The sequence below is a fragment of the Convolutriloba macropyga genome, chromosome 8, assembly GCF_964194025.1.
Source record: "Convolutriloba macropyga chromosome 8, txConMacr16.3, whole genome shotgun sequence".
Lineage (NCBI taxonomy): Eukaryota > Metazoa > Xenacoelomorpha > Acoela > Convolutidae > Convolutriloba > Convolutriloba macropyga.
This window is the reverse complement of record NC_134475.1, coordinates 23,452,366-23,477,906: the sequence shown is the minus strand read 5'-3', so window position 1 is coordinate 23,477,906 and position 25,541 is coordinate 23,452,366. Positions and strand designations below refer to the sequence as shown.

Below are 25,541 nucleotides of genomic sequence, written 5' to 3'. Positions count from 1 at the left end.
TTACTCTTGATTTCTGCGAGTTCTTTTAGAGCTTAAATCTAGGCCTGCCAAGTACTGACTCCTAATAAGAGATACAAGACTATGCTGATATTTTTGGTCACTGAATCAAATTAAGGATCTATTCTGTTTCGCCCCCCCCCCCCCGCCAGTGTTTTTTATGACCCCCAGTTACAAATTATATATTGTTATATAGCACGTTACTATGTAAGAAAATAGCACGTGCGCCTGGGGGTCATAAAAAATACACCGAAACAGAATAGATCCCAAAATAATTTATTGTCTTAACTTGCGACTTTTGCATTTAGTTTGTTCGGCTGCTTTTCGAGCTATAGTGTGTCCGAGTTCATCTTATGTGTTCCGTCGATATTGTTCAAATAATTTACAAAGACAAGTTTGAGTTTTTTGATATTTGATGTGATTTTGATTATCTTTGACTTCTGATTTTCATTTTAGCTCATTTGTGACAACCAAGGGTTGCAACCTATTCATCCAGAAAGCTTTTAAAATCAAATGGCAAACATTTAATATACGAATCACCAATAGGAGTTTTTGGACCTTTTCCGTTTGTGCCCCCCCCCCCCCCCGTGCGTTATGCATCCACCGTTACAGAGCGTCTACCGTTACGTAGTAAATCATTATATAAAATATTGCACGTGCGTCTGGAGGGTGCAAGTAATATGAACCCACTAGGCTGGGAAGTGGGGGGGGGGGGGGGGGGGGGGGTGACAAACGGAAAAGATCCAAGTTTTTTTGAACTTAACGTTTATCAAAAATTCACAAAATTAAATATTAAATGTTCAACATATCAATGGTATCGACGATTAATTGCATGTAATTCAATTAATTTTTTGCTATTTTTAACAGGATGAATTATAGTCAAAGGCGGTTTTCCTTTCAATACAGACGTTAGTGGTATTGAGTTAATGGAAAATTGATGTTGTGTTTTCTTGTTCACTAAAGTGACATACGGTTGTTGAGCAAAAGCATTCATACAGGAACCAAAAAAGACATCCTCGAATTCCCAAAAACAGTTCGAAGTGTTTGTTTGCAGTTTACTGTTCCCATAACCCGTGCAGTGAAAGGGACACAGGCCAACTATATTTGGTAAAAGAGATGCGCTGAAGAAGTAAGCAGGTCCGTTGCAGTAGGTGGGAAAAGTTGAATCGGCATATTTGGATTTGGGCACAACCCACTTTCGAAAGTCTTCCGACATTCCCTTGGTCGCTTTGTGACTCACCTAAAACGTTTTGTTTTTTGGTTTTCTGTTTTAATTTTGCGCATCATTGTTTTCCTAAAGTTACAATGATGGTCATAAAAAGCATCCAACATGCAGATGAAATCAAATTGACATAAAATTTATTATCCTCACGCCAGTTACAAACATAACCGACTAACGTCGTGCTAATTCATGTCAAACGGCAGGCGAGTAATTGGCTCTAGCTGTATCTAATTAGGGGAGGGGGGTTACGGGTGGACGAGGGGGGAGTATGGGATTGGGTACGGGCAGTTGGGATATGGAGGTGGCTATTTGTATTTCTTCTACAGTTTCAGTGAATCCGATACTTAGAGAAAGACTAGTAAGCCTCTTGTAAGGCTCTAAGAGAACTGCGCAGCGACTTAGAGCCCTCATAGCTTTATCTGTTTATGGCGCTATGTCGCTTGGTCGAATTGTGAGACGAAAAAGTCTTTGGTATCAAAAATTGCATTAAAAAGGCCAACAGGCTTATTATAACTTCGTTTGAGAGCAATTAAAGATGTATATTTCCACATTTTTTTATATCCTTATTTGTATACATGAAGTAGTTCGTGTTGCGCAGATTCTGAACTACCTTAAATTTACCCCCTGACAAACTGGCTAATTAATAACCCGCTAATTTTTGGAATTTTGCTAAAAATCATTGTAATAATAAACATAATTTTTTATAATAGCTGAAATTTTTTTGTGTAACTAATTATCTTGAAACTCCGGAACAATATATTAGAAATAATAGTAACATAAACCGACTAATGTCGGAAGAATTGCTTTCGAACGACATGCGGGTGGGAAAACAGTTGATCCCACCGGTATTCGAACCACTGTCCTTCCGCTCCCTAACCAGATGCACCGCTATCATGCCCTTCTATTTTATATCAGCAAAAAAAAGTGTTAGTGAGAACAATAGAGATCACTCAAAAATGAAGAACGAAAGCTAAAAAAAATCACTTGAGAAGTCAAAGAATGTTCTAGAAGAAAAGTGCAAAATGGTCAAGCCAAAAATTTGCATTAAAAAGACCAACACGTTTACAAAAATTGCTGTGAACTTCGCTCAAGAGCAATTAAAAACCGACTAATATCGGAAGAAATGGTCTCGAGTGATAGGCGGGTGGAAAAACAGTTGATCCCACCGGGATTTGAACCACTGACCTCCCCCTCTATAACCAGATGCATTGCCCGCTTGGCTATCATGCCCTTATATTTGCGTTGCTGCAATCATTTTTATATTAGCAAAAAAGCGTTAGTGCGAACAATAGAGATCACTCAAAAATGAAGAAAGCTACAAAAGTCACCCGAGAAGTCAAAGAATGTTCTAGAAGAGAAACGCAAAACGGCCGAGCAAAAAAATTGCATTAAAATATCAACACGTTTACAATAATTGCTGTGAACTTTGTTCAAGAGCAATCATTAATGAAACTGAAGCTATTTAGACTCACTGAAACTGTTGAGATATAAACCGCCACCACCATCTCCCCCAATGGCCCCTACTCCAGCCCTTATTCCTCTATCGTCCACCTGTAATCCCACTACCGGTGAAAAAATAACGCTTAAAACAGGAAATCGCACATGCTTTCACCGTTTTCATTTTGGTCACAAAAGTAATTTAAGAATTGCAGTCGCTAGCGGTGAAATATTTCACCGCTTGAGCGGCGGAAAAACAAACGCTTAAAACGTTTGAAACATAAACACAATAGCGTGGTTCTTTTTTGCATTCTCAACAAAGCTTAGGAAGTGGTGGAGCAAAAGAGGACTTGCACCAGAATTGCGTGCGAGAAAACTTCACCGCTGAAAAGCGCAAAGATAACAAAGTATCACAATTGAACTGATTGCAATTATTGCGACAAATCACCGCTTTCAAGACCTCTTTTGCTGCTATTGTTCAGAATGAAAATAGCAGTGCGTTTTCTCTTTGTCAATTACAAAATGAGAGAAAAGAAGGGTCTCAATTTTTTCCAGTTAGTTTTTACGAAAAAAGGCAGTCGTGGTGTCTGAGTTTCAACTGAAAGGTACGGTCACAGTTAACCAGGAATTTGAAAATAATTGCATGTTTTTAATTTTTTGGTCATTGACCAAATGTTGCGTAAAGTTTCTACACCTGATGACAGTAACAGTTAGCTGAAGCGCTTTGTTTTTATTACGTCATTATTACGATTGCTGTGACCATTCAGGAGCTGATAAGGAGTCCAGCCGTTTAGTAAATATGTTTTTTGTACTATAAGTTCTGTCGGAGAAATCAATGTTTAGAAGTAATACTTTTTTTTGCTTTTAATGATTAGAAATTTCATACAGAAGAGAAGATGTTATCTGCAGTTGTGGTGAGGTTTGTAAAATTTAACCCGTGCGTTTTCACATCCAATAACTCTTCAAAGCTATGTTTTTGGGCCTCTAAAATGATCATCACTCGCTCACGCTCATAGTGATGTGATTTTAATTTTTCATATTTTTGGGGAAATATGATAGATTTACCTTTTCTATCCCAAAAAAATTATTGAATCTTTTCGATAATAAAATATAAAACCAAATCTTCATGGATTGATTTCACGGGGCCCCAGCGTTTGCTTTTCCTCACTGCTGCTATTTCTCGTTTTGTAGTGGACTTTAAGAGAATCTAGTTTTTGCTAAAACAATCTGCTTCTCTTTTATTGAGGGAAGTTTCGGAACCGCAATTTTCAGTTGCGGGAATTCAATAACTACGAGCACAACAAATAACGTGTCTACAAGACAGAAATAGGCCAAAATGTTGTCCAATTATTGGGAAAATACTCAGTCTCAGAGATAATAATACACAAAATGTGTTTAATTACAAATAATTTGGAGACGTAAATTGATTTATAACAAGAAAAAGCGGGAAATCCTAGAAAAAACGCCATTTAGTAATTCATAATTCATCTTTATCATGCTCTACCTACGTATAAATTGCCAATGCTGTCCTCATTATCGTTAGCCCACGACAACAACAATGGATAAGTAAGAGACTGATTTTTCATCACAATTTAAGTGTGGTAGAGAATCATAAACTAGACTTCTATTTCAATGCCCTATACGACTCACTGGCGGTTTTCGCCACAAAAAAGGACTGGAGTACAGAAATTAACAAACGGCAGCTGATCGAAGAAAATGCTAGATTTCTGCAACAGCTGTTTGTGCGAGAAACAGAAATGCCAAAAAACAATTTAAGACACCAAAAAGAAGAAGAACCACCAGAGGACGATTGCCAGCGGTCACAGTACATTTTGACTTTTGTAAAAAGCAAACGAAACAAACTGAACTCTGAAAAACCTCGCAAGAAAAGTGCGGAAGTACAAAAAAAGAGAATCTGAAAAGGCAAATATAAACAGATAGGCTGAACAACCTCAACCAGGAGCCGAAAGCTATGACCATGAAATTCAAGTGATAAACGACAAAGAATCAGACCACTCTGAATCGGATAAAGAGTTCTTCTTTTATTAAATGCTTAAACTTTTGTCGACGGGTTCTCGGTCAATAGTATTTTTTCTACTCCATTCTTTTTTATTAATTGATTGGCAGCTTCTTCTTCTCCTGCGACCACCTGTAAGCAGGCTTAAGTTACTTGAGATACCTACCTAGAGTTATTGTTTTTCATTACTTCATTCTGTCTAGCCGTATTCTGATATTATCTTTTGCTTTTCATTTTTTAACTAAATGCAACTCATCGTTTTTTGCCATCTTTTTTGTAACGCAGAAATTGTATTGCTTTTTGCTATTTTTCTTGATTGACAAACAGGAACTGAGCACGAGCCAATTGTCATTGCAGAATTTACGTAATTTGACATCAACTTGTGACAATTCAAATGAACTCTTCCGCTTTATTCTGCGTCGACCCTTATGCATCTTTCCAACGTCTACGGTCTACGTGCTTCTTCACCAGTCATTAATCAATAAAATAAAACTAAACCCACTGAAACGACCTAGGCCTCTGGTTTCTAACCAATTTTATATACTTCATTGTATTTATATAATCGATTTAGCTAATGATTAGGATGAGCTGCAGTATTAAAGAGCTACTAAAAAGAAGCAGATATTTAACCCAGCATACAGAGCGTAAATTCAAATGCATTGATTATCGCCACTAACAAAACACGCTGAACCTGAACATTTTATCTCACGCTTAGAATAATAACGTTTTATTACTAACACTTAGCGCTTCTAAATAATAAATCTTCGTGTTAGTCCTACTGGTTCACCTGGGCTAAAATCAGGAGGGCGAATACGCGTTCTTTCACGTAGGTGGCGCAGTATTAATTAATATCTCTTAGCCTGCTTGATTTTTCAACAGATAGTTACAGCGCTGAAACTTCTCCTAAGTTCAATCAAGAAGAGGCAGTGGAAAGAACAATATACTCAAGTAACAGCCACCACAAAACGCAGCGGTTTTTTAAGTGGGGAAAGCAGACTGGTCGCCTTTGAAACCAATAATTGATGCTTTTAATTTTTAAGATTTTAGTTTTCTTAAATGGATTCAGTAAAAATTCTCGGAATAAGTAACATTTAAATCTCTCATATTTTCAAGGCTAATCGGAAAAATGGAGATCAGCCCATTATTATTGTTGGAGAATTATTGTAACCAAAGTGGGACGGGATGGATTCACACCCAACACAGCTGCAGAAAAATCTTAGAACATATTCCTACACAACAAATTCTCTGACAGAAATCTGAACATACCCGGCAGATTGCCGGAAAATAGCCGCCGTTGATTCCAATAAGCATGATTGGGATTGAAAGAATAGAAGATAATGCAAAAAAAAATTGTACAAAAACATTTTTTAAGTCCGATTTATTTTGATGGCTTTTCGTAGTTGAACATAACGTACTTCTGTTTCTTAGAGAGAGGCTACAGGGGCTACTATCAATACCAATAAGCATTAAAGATGGTAACTAAGACTTATAGGAACGACGTTCAAACAGCGGGCATCTAAAATTGGGCTTTATGGGTTTTTCCCGTTTCTACTTCTGACTTCAATTTTTTATACTGACTCTGTTCATTTTGAATTGCTTTGCTGAGCAACTGATGTTTAAAATGACTTTTAGCAGAATGAGAGAAGAGAGAAACTAGCCTAGAGAAGTCAAAAAGATATCACGCAAAATGTTGAAAAAGCGGCAAAATGAGGTAAAGTCCTGACGTACAATTCAAAGAATTTTCATTGACTAAACAAAAAATTAGACCTGGAATGGACTATGAGTGAAATCAGAAAACCATTTTTTTAAAAAAAAATTAGATAAGAAATAAAAAACAGAAAATCAATGTCAAAATGCCGCATGTGAACAAAAAAACCACTAGTGAGAAATGAACATTTAATTCAAACAAAAAACTAGGCCTAGAATGAGCTGTGAATGGATTGGGAAAACCATTTAGAAAAAATCCGATCCAAAATTGAAAAAAAAGTAAAAATCAGAGTGAAATTGCCGCATGTGAACAAAAAACCACTACCGAGAAACCGAATTTTTGTTCAAACACCGTTTTCTCACTACTTTAAAATTAGAGCGAGGAAAATTCACGCCGCAAAACCACTCGCTTTTTCGCTCCATTTCCTGTTTCGGCGTGACCAAAATCACTACTCCAATTTGACTTCAAAAATCATGAAAATGTGTGAACAGATCATAAAAAAAAAGACAGCGCCCCAATACAATTCAAATTCTTTGAATTGTAAAAAATAGGAGCGCTTTAATAGCCGGCTGAGAAGATGAGGGCGGCTATTAATAATAACAAACATGTTTGTTCAATTTTTCGACTCCATCTTGTCCACTCCTGAGCACCTGATGACCCTGAGCACCTGACTGGTAATTAGAAAGCGTGTACGTTTTTTATACTAAACTTCTTTCAGCCCCCCAATAACTTTAAGTTGAGACTCAAAGCACAAACAAATCTTAGGCATGTATCCTTGCCTTTTGTTTGTTATATCTTTAATCAAGTTAGACAGGCATACATAAAAAGGTCCCAAAATTTTTTATCTGTATCAGGCAAGCCTATTTTGATAATGATGTATATATGATTTTTTGTTTTGAATAAAGAAACGGGGGTACTCTGCTTTTGCCTCCCCCACCCTGATTCATTAATCAACATGTTAAAGAGCAAGCCCTATTACATACTGAATCATTATGAAGAAACTCTTGGGGATTACAAACGATATACACTCACCAATAGGGGGTGGGGAGGGGGGATGTTGCACAAACGGAAACATTCTACAGCGGTTTTGATTATTTTTTAGATTTCATTGAGCCATACCTTTGTATCTTTTTGACAATGGCCGCCGTACACTGACTGCCCCTGAAACGAAATCATGCTTTGAGTACCAATTTGACCAATTAGAAACTGGGATAGCTTATTTTTCTTTAAATATACGCATTTCAATTGACGAGTTTTTCTGTCTTATCCTATGTCTGGCATAAGTCTATTTCTGGGAATAGTTTCACCTTGTAAGGCTTTTCCCGCTCCGTCGTTCGAATCAATCGATCAAGCTCCCCCAAATGCACATAAGAGTCATCGTCAACTTTGAGGACATACTTGAGGTTGGAGCAATGTTTGTGGATCCAGGTCATACCAATTAGAAGTTGAACTGTGAGCAAATTGTATTCCTGACTAACATTTGCAATTATTACATCTCCCTCTCTCTTCACTTCTTCCATTATAGATTCTGGCACTTTGTTAGCAACATGGCTCATCTGATAAAGAAACAAAATGTCAAAAACCTAATGAAAGCAAGCAGGGTCACTCAAAAAATTTTCTGCAATTTTCAAAAAATTCAGACAAAACTTTTTGGGCTGTTAAATGTAATTATTGATTAGGATCATTCGTATATCAAAAATATTGTAAACGATCAGAAACGATAAATTAGCGTTTCAAAAGCAAAAATAACTATATAAACATCCCTTTTTGAGCCGCTTACATCCAAAACTATCCATTAATTATGTTTTAATGAAAAAAAAAAAAAAAAACATAATGTCTATGAAAAATTCAAGGTCTAAAACTTTGAAAAGCTCAAAATGAAATTAAGAAAATTGACGATCTTTTACTGTCATCAGGTGTAGAAACTTTAGGCAACGTTTGGTTCATAAACAAGTTAAACTGCGCCTTTTTCTCAGATTACAGCTGGTTAACTGTGAACATATCTTGCAGTTGAAACTAAGACACCAACACTGTCTTGTTTCGTCGAATGTAAATTGGAAAAATTGAATTCCTTCTATATTTCTGTGCTTCGTTGTTCCGACCCAATTTAGTGGGGGAGGAACTATATGCTCAACGGTTTTTTTTTTCAGTAAATTTTGGCCGATCGTTATATTCATCGTAGAGTAGTAAGCAAAATCATGGGAAAACCCATACAGCGTAGAAAATAGAACTAAGGACTTTTTTGTTGAGATGTTTTCTTTTGCGGGCTATTATCGAAGTTCAAAAATTTGTGAAGAGAAGAATGATATCCCTTGTTTTTGTTAACGTTTTCCTAAACGTTTGCTCAATTTCTTTACATATTTGCTAAATTTTTAACTTTTTTTAAACTATTAGCAAAATTGTAATTGGTTTTGCTTAAAAAACGGTTTTTGACTAGTTTTATCCAACAGTTTTAGCTCGAAATTTACTGAACGTTTCGAAAATCAATCAATTTTTTGTTTAAAACTGCCCTAAATAAATTTCTTTAGCTTTTTTTTTCAATTGTGCCGGAAGTAGAGATCTAAAAACTACTGATTTGTTTCGAAAGAATCAAAAGAAGTCTGGTTCTTCCCTTCCTTTAAAGGTTTTCTAAATCAAAACTGGGCTTGTTTTTTGCTCAATTTAAACAATCATTATCCAAAATGCATCTTTAATTTTCTATACACTAAATTTTTTGTAACCAAATAAAATTTTTTTGGTTACAACTGTATAATTGCGTGTTATTAATGAAAGCGCAGTAATATCAAGAATAATTTTGGTGCCAAATGTGATAATCAAAAATTGTTATGGTTCCGTTTTGGTAATTTCCTATTTTGAAAATTTTTTTGGTATCTTTTTTTCTGATTATTACAGCGCAGAATGGCTCCCTACCAAAAATGAATTTTTAACAGCTCATATTTACATTAAAATTAGGCCCCCTGATCGAATCTCAAGTTTCCAAGGATAATTACATGGTTTTATGGCTTCCAGAAAATTTTTTAAAAAAATATGAATTGAAATCTGGTGTTCTGCCTGTATATTTTATTCTTTTAGCAGTCTCCTGACTGTGTATCAGTCAAAAAAGATTCAATTGGGTTCTGTAAATGGTTTGAATGGATTTATACAATGCTTTCATGTGACAATAATGCTTTTTATCTCTTTGATTATATTTAATTTAAGAAAAACCAAGTTATGCATTGAACTTCGCGTCGTATTTCTAGTTTCTGTTAATCAGTTGCATAGTCACAGTAAATACAGTTTGCATCCTTTTTCTAATGGTTATAAATGTTAACTAGTTTTTCCATTCATAGCTCCGGTGCCACAAAATTTGAACAATTGCTCACTCCTGTTTTTTTTGTTGACTTGTCGGATTAACAGTTTTATAAAAGTTATAAAAGGTTTGAAAGAACACACATTCAAACCTAAAGCTTTTTTAGTGAATAACAATTGCTTTCGTTGTAAACTGTTTTCTGGCAAAACAAACATATCTATTTATTTCATTTGATGACTAATTGTATTAATGACTAAGAAATACATTGTTTTTAGAAAATTCAATTTGTTTTTGAAATCAAAAAAAGATTTTAGTCACAAGCTTTTTTCACAAGCGAATTGAGTCCCCTTATTGTTTTTATCTCATGTTGATTGTTTTTTGGCTTTGACAATATGTGGTTTCATAATTTTCTATTGAATTCCTGATAATCGTCATCTGATACTCGTCATTGGTGGTCAGGTGGTTACTTTTTTGAGTGCATTTTGCACAATCCTTCTAAAATAGGGGTCTATTGATGTTCAAAATTAACCCAATTGAACTTTTCAATTGATAATTTATGGTTTTTACTGCTTCAACAAAGTTTTTTTGTCAAACGTTTCGGAGTTTTGAGCTGTGCTTGTAACTATTGTTTGATTTGCTGTCTTTTGGCTTAGTATACACTAATGAGAGGTAAAACTGATTTTCTATTAAATATCAATTTAGTCTTCATAATTTATTTTATTTAAAACTCTATGGTTGTTAATAATTTTGAAAGACTTTGGTTGACAGAATTCAGTGAACTATTGAATATTGTTTTTTTGGTGATTCCGTCTATTTGTAGCATAGTCTCGCTAAACCCACTTTTTATCTTTTTTCTAGATGAGAAAATGCTTAACCTTTAGACTAGTTGATTGTTTAGTTACTTGGTTTTTTTGGCTCTGATGCTTCAAGTTTATGCAGCACAAAGTTTTTGCGATTTCTGAAATTTTGAAAATTTTTCACTTTTAATTTTTTTTCTTTTGTTGTTTTACATTATTGATGACGATTTCCATTGGCTTTTGAAGATTAAAACGGATGAACAATTAAATGATTTTAAAGAGTAGCGCTAGTTTTTTTATAGGCTTTGACATCGTTTTCTCCAAAAACGTATCTGCTTTTTGGTATATGGTTGTAACTGTTGCATGCTTGACAATGGCAAGTCTCAGTGGCAATGGATGTAAAAAAGAAACTATTAAGTATTTTGCTATTGAGTTCAATACAGACTTTCAGCTAACCTGCAATGCAGAATTTATCTAACTTTCAATACAAACTAAATCTGTCATGAGACCTTTATTAAAAAGAAGGTCTTCAGAATATAGGTAATTGTTTTGATTTTTTTAATACTTTTTTGCATTTCGTTTTTTTTGTCTACCTGTTACCTATACTCATTAAGGACTGGTTCCATATGTATTCCGGATACGTAAACGTTTTCATTATTTCCATCCTATTTAAACTTTCATCTGATAGCTTATTTTATGCTCATTAGAATTTGTCGGGATTTTTAATGCCATTTTGACTTTGTTATTAAGTGTTTTTTAAAAAAAGGATATTGAGTTTGGTCGTGAGTAACGTTTGTTTTTGTTTATTGACTTTGTTGTTTTTCTTGTCTCCTATTCTGTTCAATGGCAATTCTCATTGATTCTTCAATGTGGTCTTTATTTAACTCACTTTCTCACTAATGACTGGTCCCGATTGCTCCAAAGGAATTAGATAATTTTATTTAATACCGGGTCTCACTAGAGACAGGTCCCATTAGCCGTAAAGTGAAGTACCAGTTGATTTGTTAAGATTTGTTGTTTGTCTTGTCTTGTAGTTTCATTATTGCATGGTACCATCGGTTCTTCAACGCGGCATTGTTTAACTCATTTTGTGGTTTGCCTTTAAAACAATTGTTTTTACTTCAATAAATTTTGAACACTATGTGTGCTTTTGAAAATTTTCATGCTCTTTCTCAATGGGTAGACAAGATCAATTGGTCGATAAACTGGATGGGAACATTATTTGCAGACGCTCATTACCGAGCCTCCTTGTTGAAAAAGAAGCACGCTTTTGTGTACGAGTTTCAGATTGCAGTTTTGAGAATGTTTTTTTTTTCACCACCCCAGCGATGAAATTTTTCACCGCTAGTATACCGCAGTTTTTATTGTACTTTTTTGAAACTGAAAACGGCAAGTGTGTGCTAATTGTTTGGTGCAATTTCTGGCTTCAAGCGTTAAAATTTTGTTTTCACCGCATTCAACTATAAAAACTACAAATCATAAAAACATTAAAAGCTTTCATCTCAATTCTTAGTTTCTTCAGCCGTTTTAGCGACACCTCGACCAGGGATTATCAGGCAACTCCTAGATATCATGTATAAAAAACTGTTGTTTGTTTTTATTCGATATAATATCTGCAAAAAATTGAATTTGAGATAAAATTGTGTTTGTAATTTAAAAAATTTGAGTAGTTTGTTTTTTGACAATCGGTTGCGTTACTTTCAATACAAACTAATGCTACTATGCGACTCTTAATGAAATCTAGTTTTTTTCTGGTCATTCAATTCACCAGTCTGATCAGATTGCTGTCAGGAGTTGACTTCCGAAAAGAATTTGTTTCAGTCTCTAACATACTGGATGTTAAAAATAATTTCGCAAACAATTTTACGGTGAAATTTTACGCAGAAAAAAGTATAATTTTTTCCATAAAATAGAAACAAAACTCAATGGGAGAGGTTATAAGATACCCCTAAGGTAAAGTTGATGAACTTCGTAGGAAAACAAATTCCATATTAAAATGTTCTGAAATTATGACCTAAATGTTAAAAATGTGTTAAGTAAATCGGTTTGGTTGCAACCTTTTTTAAAAAATCGGAACATAAATGGACTTCAAACACTTTATTTTGTGCCATTTGATTGGTCATCTCATGCGCTTTGTTTCCATTTAATGGGAAGCCAAGATCAGTTTGAAGGAAAAAAGTGTAAAAATGTTTTTGTGTCCTACGTTTGCGTAATATTACGTCAAAGATGTCCTAAATTTGCTGAAAGTAACTTACCCGTAACTCTTAGTATTCATTTTAAAGGTGCTTAAATTTATGTCCGTTTCAAACTTAGTTGCTATGATCTGTTAATTATCATGATTTGCGTGGCTATCAAAAATAGTTCTTCACTTTTCTGTTGCAGTTTTCAAATAAAGATCTTAGTTAATTCAAAAGTTTTAATCTTGTCTCGGGGATTGTTTTTCATGTACTTTCCTTATAGTCAGCAGGAATTTTCCGATTCCCATTACATTCGTAGAGTGAATTAAATTTTATAATTATATAGTTGCCAAAGAGCAGTCACCACATTAAAAAAAAGGCTCCAATTTGCTGTACACATTTGAATGGTTAATCACAAAAAGACCATTTTGGATGTTTCCATTTGCGGCTTCGTAAATCTGATCAAATTGAGCCAGCCAAAATTTTTGAGGCAGACCCCTTGATTATAATTGAGGCGACAATCGATTGTAGGTTTCCGATAGTCCCCCAAAAAATAACTCCCACTGTCAGATAATACGGCCAATTTCTTAAGAGTTTTTTCAGGATCAACGACAGACTCCCATAAGTTTCTACAGTGAGCGGTACAAAATAGCCTTGTTGACTGCTTATCAGCATTGCACTTTTGCTCCTCAGCTATGTTGAGCGACACCACTGCCTTATCGGCCGCATTGAAAATTGTTGAGTGCAGCGGTGATGTCAAGGTAACGTCGAAATCAGCTGGCTTGCTGTGCATGGTGGAATGAAAGTGTCACCTGATTGTTATTATTCTCTGCAACAAGACAATCCCTGGTTTGATCATGTCTTACGATTCCTTCTCATCGACCTTGACAAGTGACTGCGTTGTCGCCGTACAGATCTATGGTTTCGGTTTTGCAGTACGAGCATTTTCGTTCCATTTTCAAGCAATTGATATTCTACTTAAATTTATTACTAACTTGGTTCTATATATTACTAAGAAAAATTTGTTTCTGGAGAAGATAGCGGACAGTGGTTGCAAAAAGCTGCCATTTTGTTTTCTGGACGGACAAAAAACGATCAATCTTAGTGGTTGAGTTTAAGAGTTATAACTCAAGGCACAACTAACAAGTTTTCACTACCTTTATTCGGACTACTGTTGTTAGTTGAATGGTTGGAATTGATTGAGACATATGATCAGGTGGCTGCCTAGACAGTGATCTCTAATCCAATATTTCAAAAATCGTCTGTGCTTTTCCAGCTGAATTTTATTGGATACAAAGGTTGCTGTCTGAGATGTAAACCACCTCTGATCAGACCGTTTAAGACCGAAGTGACCTCTGATCAGGCTTTCATGCGCTCGAAATGCTCTTTGCACTCAAAGTATGCTCATTGTCATTGCTGATCAGATCCTCCCAGACTAAACGTTCCCTGATGAAATGAATTTCAGACCAAAGGACAAAATCAAAACCATTTTTTGTGCGATTGTAGTATGATCAACTGGACAGACTTTTAGGCGTTTAAAAATGCCTCTGATCAGACTTTTGTGCGCTTGACTTTGCCTGTGATCAAACCTATGTGCGCCCAAATTATCCTCTGATAAGACTCGCGCACTCAAGTCCGCTACTGGTCAGACGGACTCAAACCAAAAATCCGTCTGATCGTAGACCATTGTCACGACCTTCGTGGGAAAAGGTTTTGCCGGATTATATCCGGAAGATTTTTCCGGACTATATACGGGAGGTTATGATCAGAAGTTGCTTCGATTTGGAACTTAAACCTTAAACCTTAAACCTTCATCGAAGAAAACGTAATAAAAATTAATTTAATAATTTTTTGAACTGTCTCTTACCACAAACAAGGTCTGATATTGATAGAATGGCGGCCGGTGATACGTCAATTTGTTTGCCCAAGTATCTCGGATAATCTGCCTTCTTTCAATGTCCTCAAATCGACTTGGGATCAAAATAATTGCATCAAATCTTTCACCGATAGCCTGTGACTTTCTCTCTGAACAAATTTGGGCTTCGGAAAAACTCCATAAATTCCCTTTCATGTAAGCATAAGGGGTATCTGAACTGTTGAACCGAAAAATTGACCCTTGACCACGAATTGAGGATAATTTTTGCGAGCCCCAAAGTTTAGAATTTTGGCCGGATAGGATGCCATTTGGGCCAAAACCGGGTCGTAAATATTCAAACAATAAGCAAGCAAAACAAACAATTGGTAAAATAGGCAAAACGTAAGTTCTTATTCTCATATTGCTGTCCTGCACAGTTTTTATATATTAAAACACTCACGTGCACATTTTAAAATTCCGAAAGTCTGCAGTGCCAGAAGTCAAAGTGCCAGAAATTGCTACTTAGCCAGAAGTTGAATTTCGTTGACTTTCGTCATTTTAAAACGTACGCGTTTCGTGTTTTAAACATGGTTAAGTGACTCTGCAGATGTCACTTCGAAATTCTGACTCAATATCTCTAACCGCTTCGCGGTTGGACTTCAAGCAGAGCCACTTAACCATTACCTAACCCATTCCTCTAATGATGAAGTGAAATGATCTGACATAGTAAGAGGAAAAGTTATAAGGCGCTAGAAACATAAGCCAGTTGTTTAGGTAAAAATGCATTTAAGTAATATGTAAATATTTACTTTATGTTAGAACAAAATCTTAGTCGCCCGAGGGACTTAGTGCCCTGGCACAAGGGTGCTTGCGCCCGAGTACTGGGCACGAGGACTGAAGGAGACCAAGGATTGGTTCTATTGTATTTAGAGAACCAAAGGATAAGAAAGTGTTGAATTTCATTTGAAAGTTAAGAGTACAATTTTTCCGATCAGTAAAAGAAAACTTTTCTTAAAAAAGGACAGGAGTTGAAATAAACCAAATTTCTCCATCTCTGAAAGACAAGCAGCCAATTATTTATAGCGGTTTGATACAATGCAACACTATGACTTACCTATGCAACATTACGACTTAACTACAAAATATTTGAATATCTTAGGCTGACTCCTGGTTGCAGCGCTTGTACCATGTTTATCTTAATGTTCACTTTTTTTGTTTTATAGGACACTAAGTGTAGGATAAAAATAGACTTTGACTACTTTAACTCTAAGTTCTAACTTTCAAACTGAGCTCTCTGCCTCGAAGTTTTAGTGACCGACTAAATCGTCCCCTGGGTTCATTAATTTTACCAATTTTTTTAGATCAATTGTTGAATAGAATCAGATCATATCAAAAATAATTATATAGATTTCGAATACTTTAGTGGCTTGAATAGGAGTGCACTGTCATGGTTTTTGTTGTAGCATATTCTTAGGGTTCTTAATAAATCAAGGGTAAAAATGGTGCAACCTGCTGCAACCAGGAGTCAGCCTAAGATATTCAACTAGTTTGTAATTAGGTCATAATTTTACATTGCATAATTTGTACTCAATACAACAGCGCTTTTGTGCATTAATTTGATTTTTGACCCTAATTTATTTGCTCTATCTTAATAAGCCGAGTTTAAATCACGCTAACTTAGTTGTTCTAATTAAGTTGCCCACCCAAAAAATGTAACAGAATATCACTTATGACAACTTCGTGATCGCTATCAAAGGAGTGCCTGAAAAATTGAGAGCACCACTACATGCAATTTTGCCACAAAATTATACTGTCCTACTTGCTATTTTTTCATTTAAATGAGTAAAAACTTGGCCAAATTGTATCTATAGTTTTGATTTCAGAACATAAACCTTTTGTTCATTTGGCCTTATACCGGGTGCAAGAATTTTTGTGTCACAGAACTAGGTTTCTCGGCATTCTATTTGGATAGTGTGAGACAAAAATTTCTGTTAATAAATGACCGGATTCTGTTTTGCACTGCACCGTCAACATTGGTTTGCAAATCTTTTGAAAATTGAAAATTGTTCTCTGAGCTATTGTTTTAAAACAGAAAGAACTAATTTTATCTTTACTTAAAATAACTAAACAACTTAAGCAGACTTTTGACTGAGTAAAGAGGTGTAAGTAAACATATGTAACAACAGTTGTTTTTCATAAAAACGTAATGAAATATAATTCTTGAAATGACACAAAATTTTGGTTTCCAGCTAGACAATTCTTGGTTGGTAGGCAAAAGTTTTGAAAGTTTTGGGCTGTAACTTTTTGCTGTACTTCATTTTGCCTAACCCACCAATGCAAAGAAACAGGGGTTAAAAGGTATTATTGAGATGTGTTTTCTGAGTTGAGTAATTTTTTCAGGATAATTAAGCGGTAGACTACTGAATTGGTTTTGAAAGATTCATCAAAATTGAGATGACAAACTTTCAATGCAAAATTGTACATAACTTTTGCGAGAATACTGAAATTTTTATTGTGATAATAGAATTTCTATGAAAATAGCGCTGCATTTTTTTTGTCAAAGCTGTAGACAAAACTCTTGAATTAAATTAAGGCATTGATTAAATTTCTCGTCATCTTTTGCTAACACGACAACGTATACCGGGAGCAGCTCAATGATATTTTCATAGTTTTTGAGCCAAAGGCTCGGCTAATATTGCAAAAACAAACTTTTTAAAATCGAATTCAATGACTAAGTAGAACAGAAAATGAACAAATTTAGTGTTAAATCTTTATTGGAGGTTTTCTTGTTCATTTTGTCTTAATTAGGTCGTCCAAATGTTCGATATACAAAATCAGTGCTAATGTTTTTACATGTAGCAAAATATGGTTAGTTAAAACGCATTCTGATAACAATAAACAAAAGGAAAATATACTAAAATTGCGTGCATTGTCGAATAGATTTGCTGATGAACTTGATTATTATAGCTCAATTTTGAGGCATCGTTCAGGCTCAGGTCGGAACGATGTGAACAAAAAGAATGCAACAATTGGCTTCTTATAAATGATTTGTTACAAACTGGTAAGAGAAGTAATTTTTTCGGGACTTCCAAAAAATGACAATTAATTATTCTTAGATAGGTCCATTTGGTCCATTTAACCTCTTTAATTCTACAAAATGTATCTTTATACATGTAAAAGGGTCTTTCATTGTGGCATATGGCAACTAAGTAACGATTGTACTGGCAATTTTGGTTAATTTTACAATGCCTTTGTCCTTTGTCGCCAAATTCCACAATTCGGGCATTATTTATTGAAGATAAGGGCACCATCGACGATTGAGGGCTCAATACAAGAGAAGTACTGAGAAGTACTTTGAGCACCATTCTTTTTGGGACCAATTGGCATTTTCCAAAATGTCACTTTTGGTTTGTTACCCAACAATTTATTTGGGAGCACAAATGACATTCGGCAAATTCACATGGCTGATGAATAAAATTGTTAACTTCAGAAAAAGGTTTCAGGGATATAGCAGAGGTCTTCACAAAAGAAGATCTTTGTAATATCCTGGCGGATGTTTCTCAAGTTTACTACTATTAATAGACTATTCAAACATACTTAGAATAGCGAGAGCGTTGGAAAATGAAATTTATTTCTCTAAAATTTGCGGTCTACTTTTTTCTACCACATTCAACACTGATTTTCTTCTATTGTAGCGGCTTACAGCGGGGACACCTCCACCCGGCTGTAAACTTTGTAGTCAACTGTCATGTCAATTTTGATAAACAAATCTACATTTTTTGAGATTTTCAAATATTAATCGAATGAAATTGAACCGAGAATTTGATGGCCACCTTTTTTAATTCCGCTAATGAATCACCAAAGTGCATCAAAACATGAAAAGATCAGCAAACTAGCTTTTTCTATTGAAAATTAGAGTAGTTTATCTTTCAACTGTGGGACCTTCACATAGGTTGAAGACTATTTTTGATCTTTCCCACTTTCTGTTTGGAGCCTCATAAATTACGACCTCAAACCAAACATTTAGAGCACGGATTTTGCAGAAATTTCTGTAATTTTTTTGTGCAAAAGAATCTATATTTTAGCTCGAAGTAGCAAGCTTACTTGCAGGGAAGTCAAAAAAATCAACCGTAGCAAAAAGTTGAGAAGCAAGTTTGAAGATGGTGCTCAAGTTGTGCGCTTAAAATTTTGCCAATAATTGTCCACGAGCAAAATCTCTAGTAGTCCAAATCTGGTACAAAAAAAACCGTCTTTTGAAAAAAATCTTTCAAGATAACGTTCTTTTACAAAAGAAGATGCAGATAGTGTTTTAAAAAATATTCTCGGATTTAATCAAGGTATATAGTAACTAAAAATGTTTTTTATGTATCGCAAGGCCAGATGTCAAACAAGACGAGCGGAGAAAAGCATAACTGGAAATCTTTGATCTTGCAGAGTTTCGTTAAGTGTAAAGTTGCCAAGAGTAAAAATTTGCATGAAGGAAATGACTGGTGTAAAAAATTAGTATTCTTTGTAAATATTGTTGAAAGACAAATTGAAAATTTTTTAAAGATATATTGTTATCACATTTGTGCAAAAATCCGTGCTGTTGGTGCCACTCAGATGGTGCAAAAATGATAAAAGATAAAAAATAGACGTCTAAAAATCTACCGCCCCCCTCTCTTGCAGTTTTGTCCAAGTGAAAATAAACAAATCCAGCATGCATCTTGTGTTACAGTTGCTTCACAACCGTGCCAAGTATTGTAGCCATTTCATACCCCACGTCTGATACTTGGAGGAATCTAGTTTAACATTTCTTGAACAGTAATGACTTCAATTCTTAATTTCCTGCATTTAATCAAAATTGCGCTAAGATAAGCCTCAATGGTATTGGGCTCAAGGGCAGGAATAAAGGAGTCTTAGGGTATCCTTTGGACTTTAAAAAATGTTTGCTACAAAGAACAATTACTGAGAACTTTAATTGATAAAATTTTTGACATTGAAATTGCTGATATTTGTTTAAATTCCGCTTATATGATGCTTGTAATTCAGCGGTGTTAAATTGTACTCGGAAACCAAAAAAACTCAAACATTATTACCGTTGTTGCTAAGGAAACATAATTAGGATGACTCGGATCAGTTGGTTTACCAATTAACTAATCTCAACTGATTCTCTCGTTATGTAACAGAAATTGATGTCTTGAGATACCTTTACATTTTCTTGAGGTTTTCAAATATTAATGGAATGAAAGTATTTCCGCTAATGAATAACCAAAGTGTATCAAAACATGAAACGATCAGCAAATTAGCTGACTCTATTGAAATTTAGTGTCGTTTATTTTTCAACTGTGGGACCTTCACATCGGTTGAAGACTTTTTTTTGATCTCTTCCATTTTCTATTTGGAGCCTGGTAAATTACGATCTCAAACCAAGTATTTGAGCAGAGATTTCACAAAAAATTCTGTATTTTTTTGTGCAAAAAAGTCTATCTTTTAGCTCGAAGTAGCAAGCTTACTTGCAGGGAAGTCAAAAAAATCAACCGTAGCAAAAAGTTGAGAAGCAAGTTTGAAGATGGTGCTCAAGTTGTGCGCTTAAAACTTTGCCAATAATAGTCCACGAGTAAATTCTCTAGTAGTCCAAAACTGGTACAAGATCTTACTTTATAACCGTCTTTCAAGATAATGGTCTTTTACAAAAGAACAGGCAGAAAATGTTTTAAAAAGTATTCCTGGATTTAATCAAGGCATATTGTAACTGAAATTGTTTTTTTATGAATTGCAAGGCCAGATGTCAAACAAGACGAGCGGAGAAAAGCATAACTGGAACTCTTTGATCTTGCAGAGTTTCGTTAAGCGGAAAGTTGCCAAGAGTAAAAAAAACTTACATGAAGGAAATGACTGGTGTAAAAAATTTAGCGTTCTTTGTAGCTACTGTTGAAAGACAAATTGAAAAACTTCAAAGATATTTTGTTTTCACATTTGTGCAAAAATCCGTGTTGTTGGTGCCACTCAGTTGGTGCAAAAATGATAAATGAGGAAAAAAAGACGTCTAAAAATCTACCGACCCACTCTCTCTCTCCTGGAGTTTTGTCCAAGTGACAATAAACAAATCCCGCATGCATCTTGTGTTACGGTTGCTTCACAACTGTGCCAAGTATTGTGGCCATTTTATACCCCGCGTCTGATACTTGGAGGAAGCTAGTTTAACATTTTTTGAACAGTAATGACTTCAATTCTTAATTTCCTGCATTTAATCAAAGTTGCGCTAAGCTAAGCCTAAGTTAGGCTGGTATTGGGCTCAAGGGCAAGAATAAAGGAGTCTTAGGGTACGCTTTGGACTTTTAATAATATTTGCTACAAAGAACAATTACTAAAAACTTTATTTGATATCATATTTGACGTTAAAGTTGTTGACATTTGTTTATTTTCCGCTTATATGATGCTAGTAATTCAGCGGTTTTAAATTGTACTCGGAAACAGGAAAACTCAAACATTATAACCGTTGTTGCTACCGAAACATAATTAGGGTGACTGAGATCAGTTGGTTTACCAATTAATTAATCTCATCTGATTCTCTTGCTATGTAACAGAAACAGACATCTTGAGATACCTTGAATATTAAAAAATTTGGTAAGTTAAAAAATTAAAAAGTTGGAAATGTTAAATGGCATTAGTAGATATTTGATTTATACTCTCAGGACTGAAAGACAAAATTTTTTTTGGTGATTGCTGACTTTGCTTAGAACAAAGTCAACACGAAGACTGAAAACTGTCTGAAACGTTGTAAGAGTGCTCTCCAGCAAGAGTAAGACAGCTTTTTTACCAACATTATTCAGTACAATTTGACACTTAGTTCAACAAGAAGTTGTGCAATTGAAATTCTATATTTTTGACGGCAGATTAGTGTAATCCTTGTGAGAGCGTAAATAATAATAAATTGTTCGTAGTGCCGTTATCATAAAATAGTAGCAAGAAAATACATGCATTGTACAAATACAATCGATCACAATTTGCGACACTACAAGGTCGCCATTAAAGAGTTGTGCAGTTTTAGTCGAAATAATGAAAAAAAAAATTAAAAGCGAAAAGTTATCCTTTTGTAGTAGAGGTTAGATATTGAAGAAACTGTGTTTGTTGCAACCAAAAATTTTGCTCTAATGAGCATAAAAGAGTCTGTCTATTAAGTTCTGGTTACCAATTTAATTAAGGTTCAAAAATGTATGACAAAATTCTTTAATGTTTGGCAATTTTATTGTTCTAACATCTTCAAAAAAAGAAATGTTATAATTTAGTGCCCTTTTTGGCATCCCATGAACTCTACATTTCAGTGAAATACTATCAAGTTTTTGTCTGCCAATATTTACATACTGTCCACGATTTCTCTTTTTCATGATCTCATTAAGGTCCGAGTCCGCTATTATGGTTGATAAATCTTCACTTAACGGTTGCTTTTTATTAGATTTACAAGTACTTTGAATATTTCAAAAAGCATGTAACTCAAAGGCGTTGCTTATCAAATTGTGAATTCGTATTTGCTCGATTGACGTATTTACGTTTCCAGAAAATTATTTTTAAAATTCTTTTAATTAACATGTTGATTGGTTTTAAAAGATTTTCATTAGTAGATCAGTAGACCAAGATTTCGTATTGTACTTTTGGTAGGACATAGATTTTAACAATCCATAGAAGCTGTGTTCTTGTAAAAAAAAGATCTTATCGGTAAAAAGGGGAACAAAATTTTAAAAGCTTCTTTTGATGTAGTTAATATGATCTTTGAATTTCGACTGGTCGTCTAATATTAATAATAGATACCTAGATATTTGATTTATACTCTCAGAACTGAAAGACAAATTTTTTTTGGTGATTGCTGACTTTGCTTAGAACAGAGTCAACACGAAGGCTGAAAACTGTCTGAAACGTTGTAAGAGTGCTCTCCAGCAAGCGTTAGACAGCTTTTTTACCAACATTATTCAGTACAATTTGACACTTAGTTCAACAAGAAGCTGTGCAATTGAAATTCTATATTTCTGACTGCAGATTAATGTAATCCTTGTGAGAGCGTAAATAATAATGAATTGTTCGTAGTGCCGTTATCATAAAATAGTAGCAAGAAAATACATGCATTGTACAAATACAATTGATCACAATTTGCGACACTACAAGGTCGCCATTAAAAAGTTGTGCAATTTTAGTCGAAATAATGAAAAAAAAAATAATTAAAAGCGAAAAGTTATCCTTTTGTAGTAGAGGTTAGATATTGAAGAAACTGTGTTTGTTGCAACCAAAAATTCTGCTCTAATGAGCATGAAGGAGTCTGTCTATTAAGTTCTGGTTACCAATTTAATTAAGGTTCAAAAGTGTATGACAAAGTTCTTTAATGTTTGGCATTTTTATTGTTCTAACGTCTTCAAAAAAAGAATTGCTATAATTTAGTGCCCTTTTTAGCATCCCATGAACTCTACTTTTCAGTGAAATACTATCAAGTTTTTGTCTGCCAATATTTACATACTGTCCACGATTTCTCTTTTTCATGATCTCATTAAGGTCCGAGTCCGCTATTATGGTTGAAAAATCTTCTCTTAACGGTTGCTTTTTATTAGATTTACAAGTACTTTGAATATTTCAAAAAGCATGTAACTCAAAGGCGTTGCTTATCAAATTGTGAATTCGTATTTGCTCGATTGACGTATTTACGTTTCCAGAAAATTATTTTTAAATTCTTTTAATTAACATGTTGATTGGTTTTAAAAGATTTTCATTAGTAGATCAGTAGACCAAGATTTTGTATTGTACTTTTGGTAGGACATAGATTTTAACAATCCATAGAAGCTGTGTTCTTGTAAAAAAAGATCTAATCGGTAAAAAGAGGAACAAAATTTTAAAAGCTTCTTTTGATGTAGTTAATATGATCTTTGAATTTCGACTGGTCGTCTAATATTAATAATAGATACCTAGATATTTGATTTATACTCTCAGAACTGAAAGACAAAATTTTTTTGGTGATTGCTGACTTTGCTTAGAACAGAGTCAACACGAAGGCTGAAAACTGTCTGAAACGTTGTAAGAGTGCTGTCCAGCAAGCGTAAGACAGCTTTTTTACCAACATTATTCAGTACAATTTGACACTTAGTTCAACAAGAAGTTGTGCAATTGAAATTCTATATTTTTGACGGCAGATTAGTGTAATCCTTGTGAGAGCGTCAAAAATAATGAATTGTTCGTAGTGCCGTTATCATAAAATAGTAGCAAGAAAATACATGCATTGTACAAATACAATCGATCACAATTTGCGACACTACAAGGTCGCCATTAAAGAGTTGTGCAATTTTAGTCGAAATAATGAAAAAAAAAAAATTAAAAGCGAAAAGTTATCCTTTTGTAGTAGAGGTTAGATATTGAAGAAATTGTGTTTGTTGCAACCAAAAATTTTGCTCTAATGAGCATGAAAGAGTCTGTCTATTAAGTTCTGGTTACCAATTTAATTAAGGTTCAAAAGTGTATGACAAAATTCTTTAATTTTTGGCATTTTTATTGTTCTAACGTCTTCAAAAAAAGAATTGCTATAATTTAGTACCCTTTTTAGCATCCCATGAACTCTACATTTCAGTGAAATACTATCAAGTTTTTGTCTGCCAATATTTACATACTGTCCACGATATCTCTTTTTCATGGTTTCATTAAGGTCCGAGTCCGCTATTATGGTTGAAAAATCTTCACTTAACGGTTGCTTTTCATTAGATTTACAAGTACTTTGAATATTTCAAAAAGCATGTAACTCAAAGGCGTTGCTTATCAAATTGTGAATTCGTATTTGCTCGATTGACGTATTTACGTTTCCAGAAAATTATTTTTAAAATTCTTTTAATTAACATGTTGATTGGTTTTAAAAGATTTTCATTAGTAGATCAGTAGACCAAGATTTCGTATTGTACTTTTGGTAGGACATAGATTTTAACAATCCATAGAAGCTGTGTTCTTGTAAAAAAAGATCTAATCGGTAAAAAGAGGAACAAAATTTTAAAAGCTTCTTTTGATGTAGTTAATATGATCTTTGAATTTCGACTGGTCGTCTAATATTAATAGTAGATACCTAAAAGAGCTGTTATGTTCGATTTCTGCTTGATCAATTGTCACTTTGTGCTGGTTTAGATTGCGTCTTTTTCCACGCACCATGTGTTTTTTTGTTTTTGTTTTGTCAATTGTCAATTTGTTTTTATGAAACCAGCTCGCAACTGCGGCTAGTTCGGCATCGTGTTTTTTTTCCTACTATGTCAATACTACCTTTATTTGAAACAACTGTATCATCAGCCTAAGTTATATTCTGGCTTTCTTTTGATTTTTGAATCGGAACTTCGTTTAGGTAGATAATGGAAGGCATTGAACAAAAAAGTGATCCTTGTGGTGCTCCACCTTTAACGCTTTTCTTTTCATATTCAATTTTTCCTATTTTAATGTTTTGGAGTCGGTCTTTCAGGTAGGATTCACGCATTTTCAGTACCATTCCTCGGAGTCCGTAGTGTTCACACTTTTTCAGCAGTAGCTCCTGGTTCACTGTATCAAAAGCTTTTTTCGATCAATAAAAGTGCTTTTAGTTAAGTTTTTTTTCAACCAGTTTGCTCTGATTTCTTCAAATAAGGAAGCTATGGCGTCAACAGTACTTAATTTTCTTCGAAAACCAAATTGGATTCTTTTATATAATGATTTTTCAAACAATATGCCAATGGCTGGAAGTAGTGAGATTGGTCTGTAGTTTGTGGGTTCCCTACGATCAAAGCTTTTAAAAAAAGGCACAATTTTGGTTATTTTCAGGGATTGAAAAAACAAGCCATGCTTCAGACACTCATTATATAATGTTTCAAATAGTGGACTAACTGCCCGAGAACATTTTTTGAGAAAAAAGTAATTTATGTTGCGGCAGTCTAAACTAAACTTTGACGGAAGCACTCGCAGTGTGCCAATGATTTCGGAACAGGTTATTGGGAAATGGAATATGGTATTCGTGTTAGATTCGATTCCATATCTCTGTTTTGTTTCAAACGTTTTTGCTAGCTCTACTCCAATGT

The 25,541-nt window shown here is 34.4% G+C and overlaps 1 protein-coding gene across 5 annotated transcripts; it reads right to left on the bottom strand.

Annotated features, from left to right (window-relative positions):
* Positions 1 to 777: 777 nt before the first annotated feature.
* LOC142344021 (beta-1,3-galactosyltransferase 1-like) lies at positions 778 to 17,250 on the bottom strand. Of its 5 annotated transcripts, XM_075395470.1 has the most exons (6): positions 16,642 to 17,250; positions 15,184 to 15,248; positions 14,512 to 14,928; positions 7,689 to 7,937; positions 7,501 to 7,542; positions 778 to 1,237 (listed from the first exon to the last, which is right to left on the bottom strand). In XM_075395470.1, the coding sequence occupies exons 3-6, from the start codon at positions 14,917 to 14,919 to the stop codon at positions 806 to 808; spliced, it is 1,131 nt and encodes a 376-aa protein (XP_075251585.1). In that variant the 5' UTR covers positions 14,920 to 14,928; positions 15,184 to 15,248; positions 16,642 to 17,250; the 3' UTR covers positions 778 to 805. The 5 variants fall into 5 exon arrangements, with proteins under 5 accessions (XP_075251585.1, XP_075251586.1, XP_075251584.1 ...); XM_075395471.1 differs by lacking the exon at positions 15,184 to 15,248 and having other exon boundaries at positions 16,614 to 17,250; XM_075395469.1 differs by lacking the exon at positions 15,184 to 15,248.
* Between the last annotated feature and the right edge of the window lie 8,291 nt (positions 17,251 to 25,541).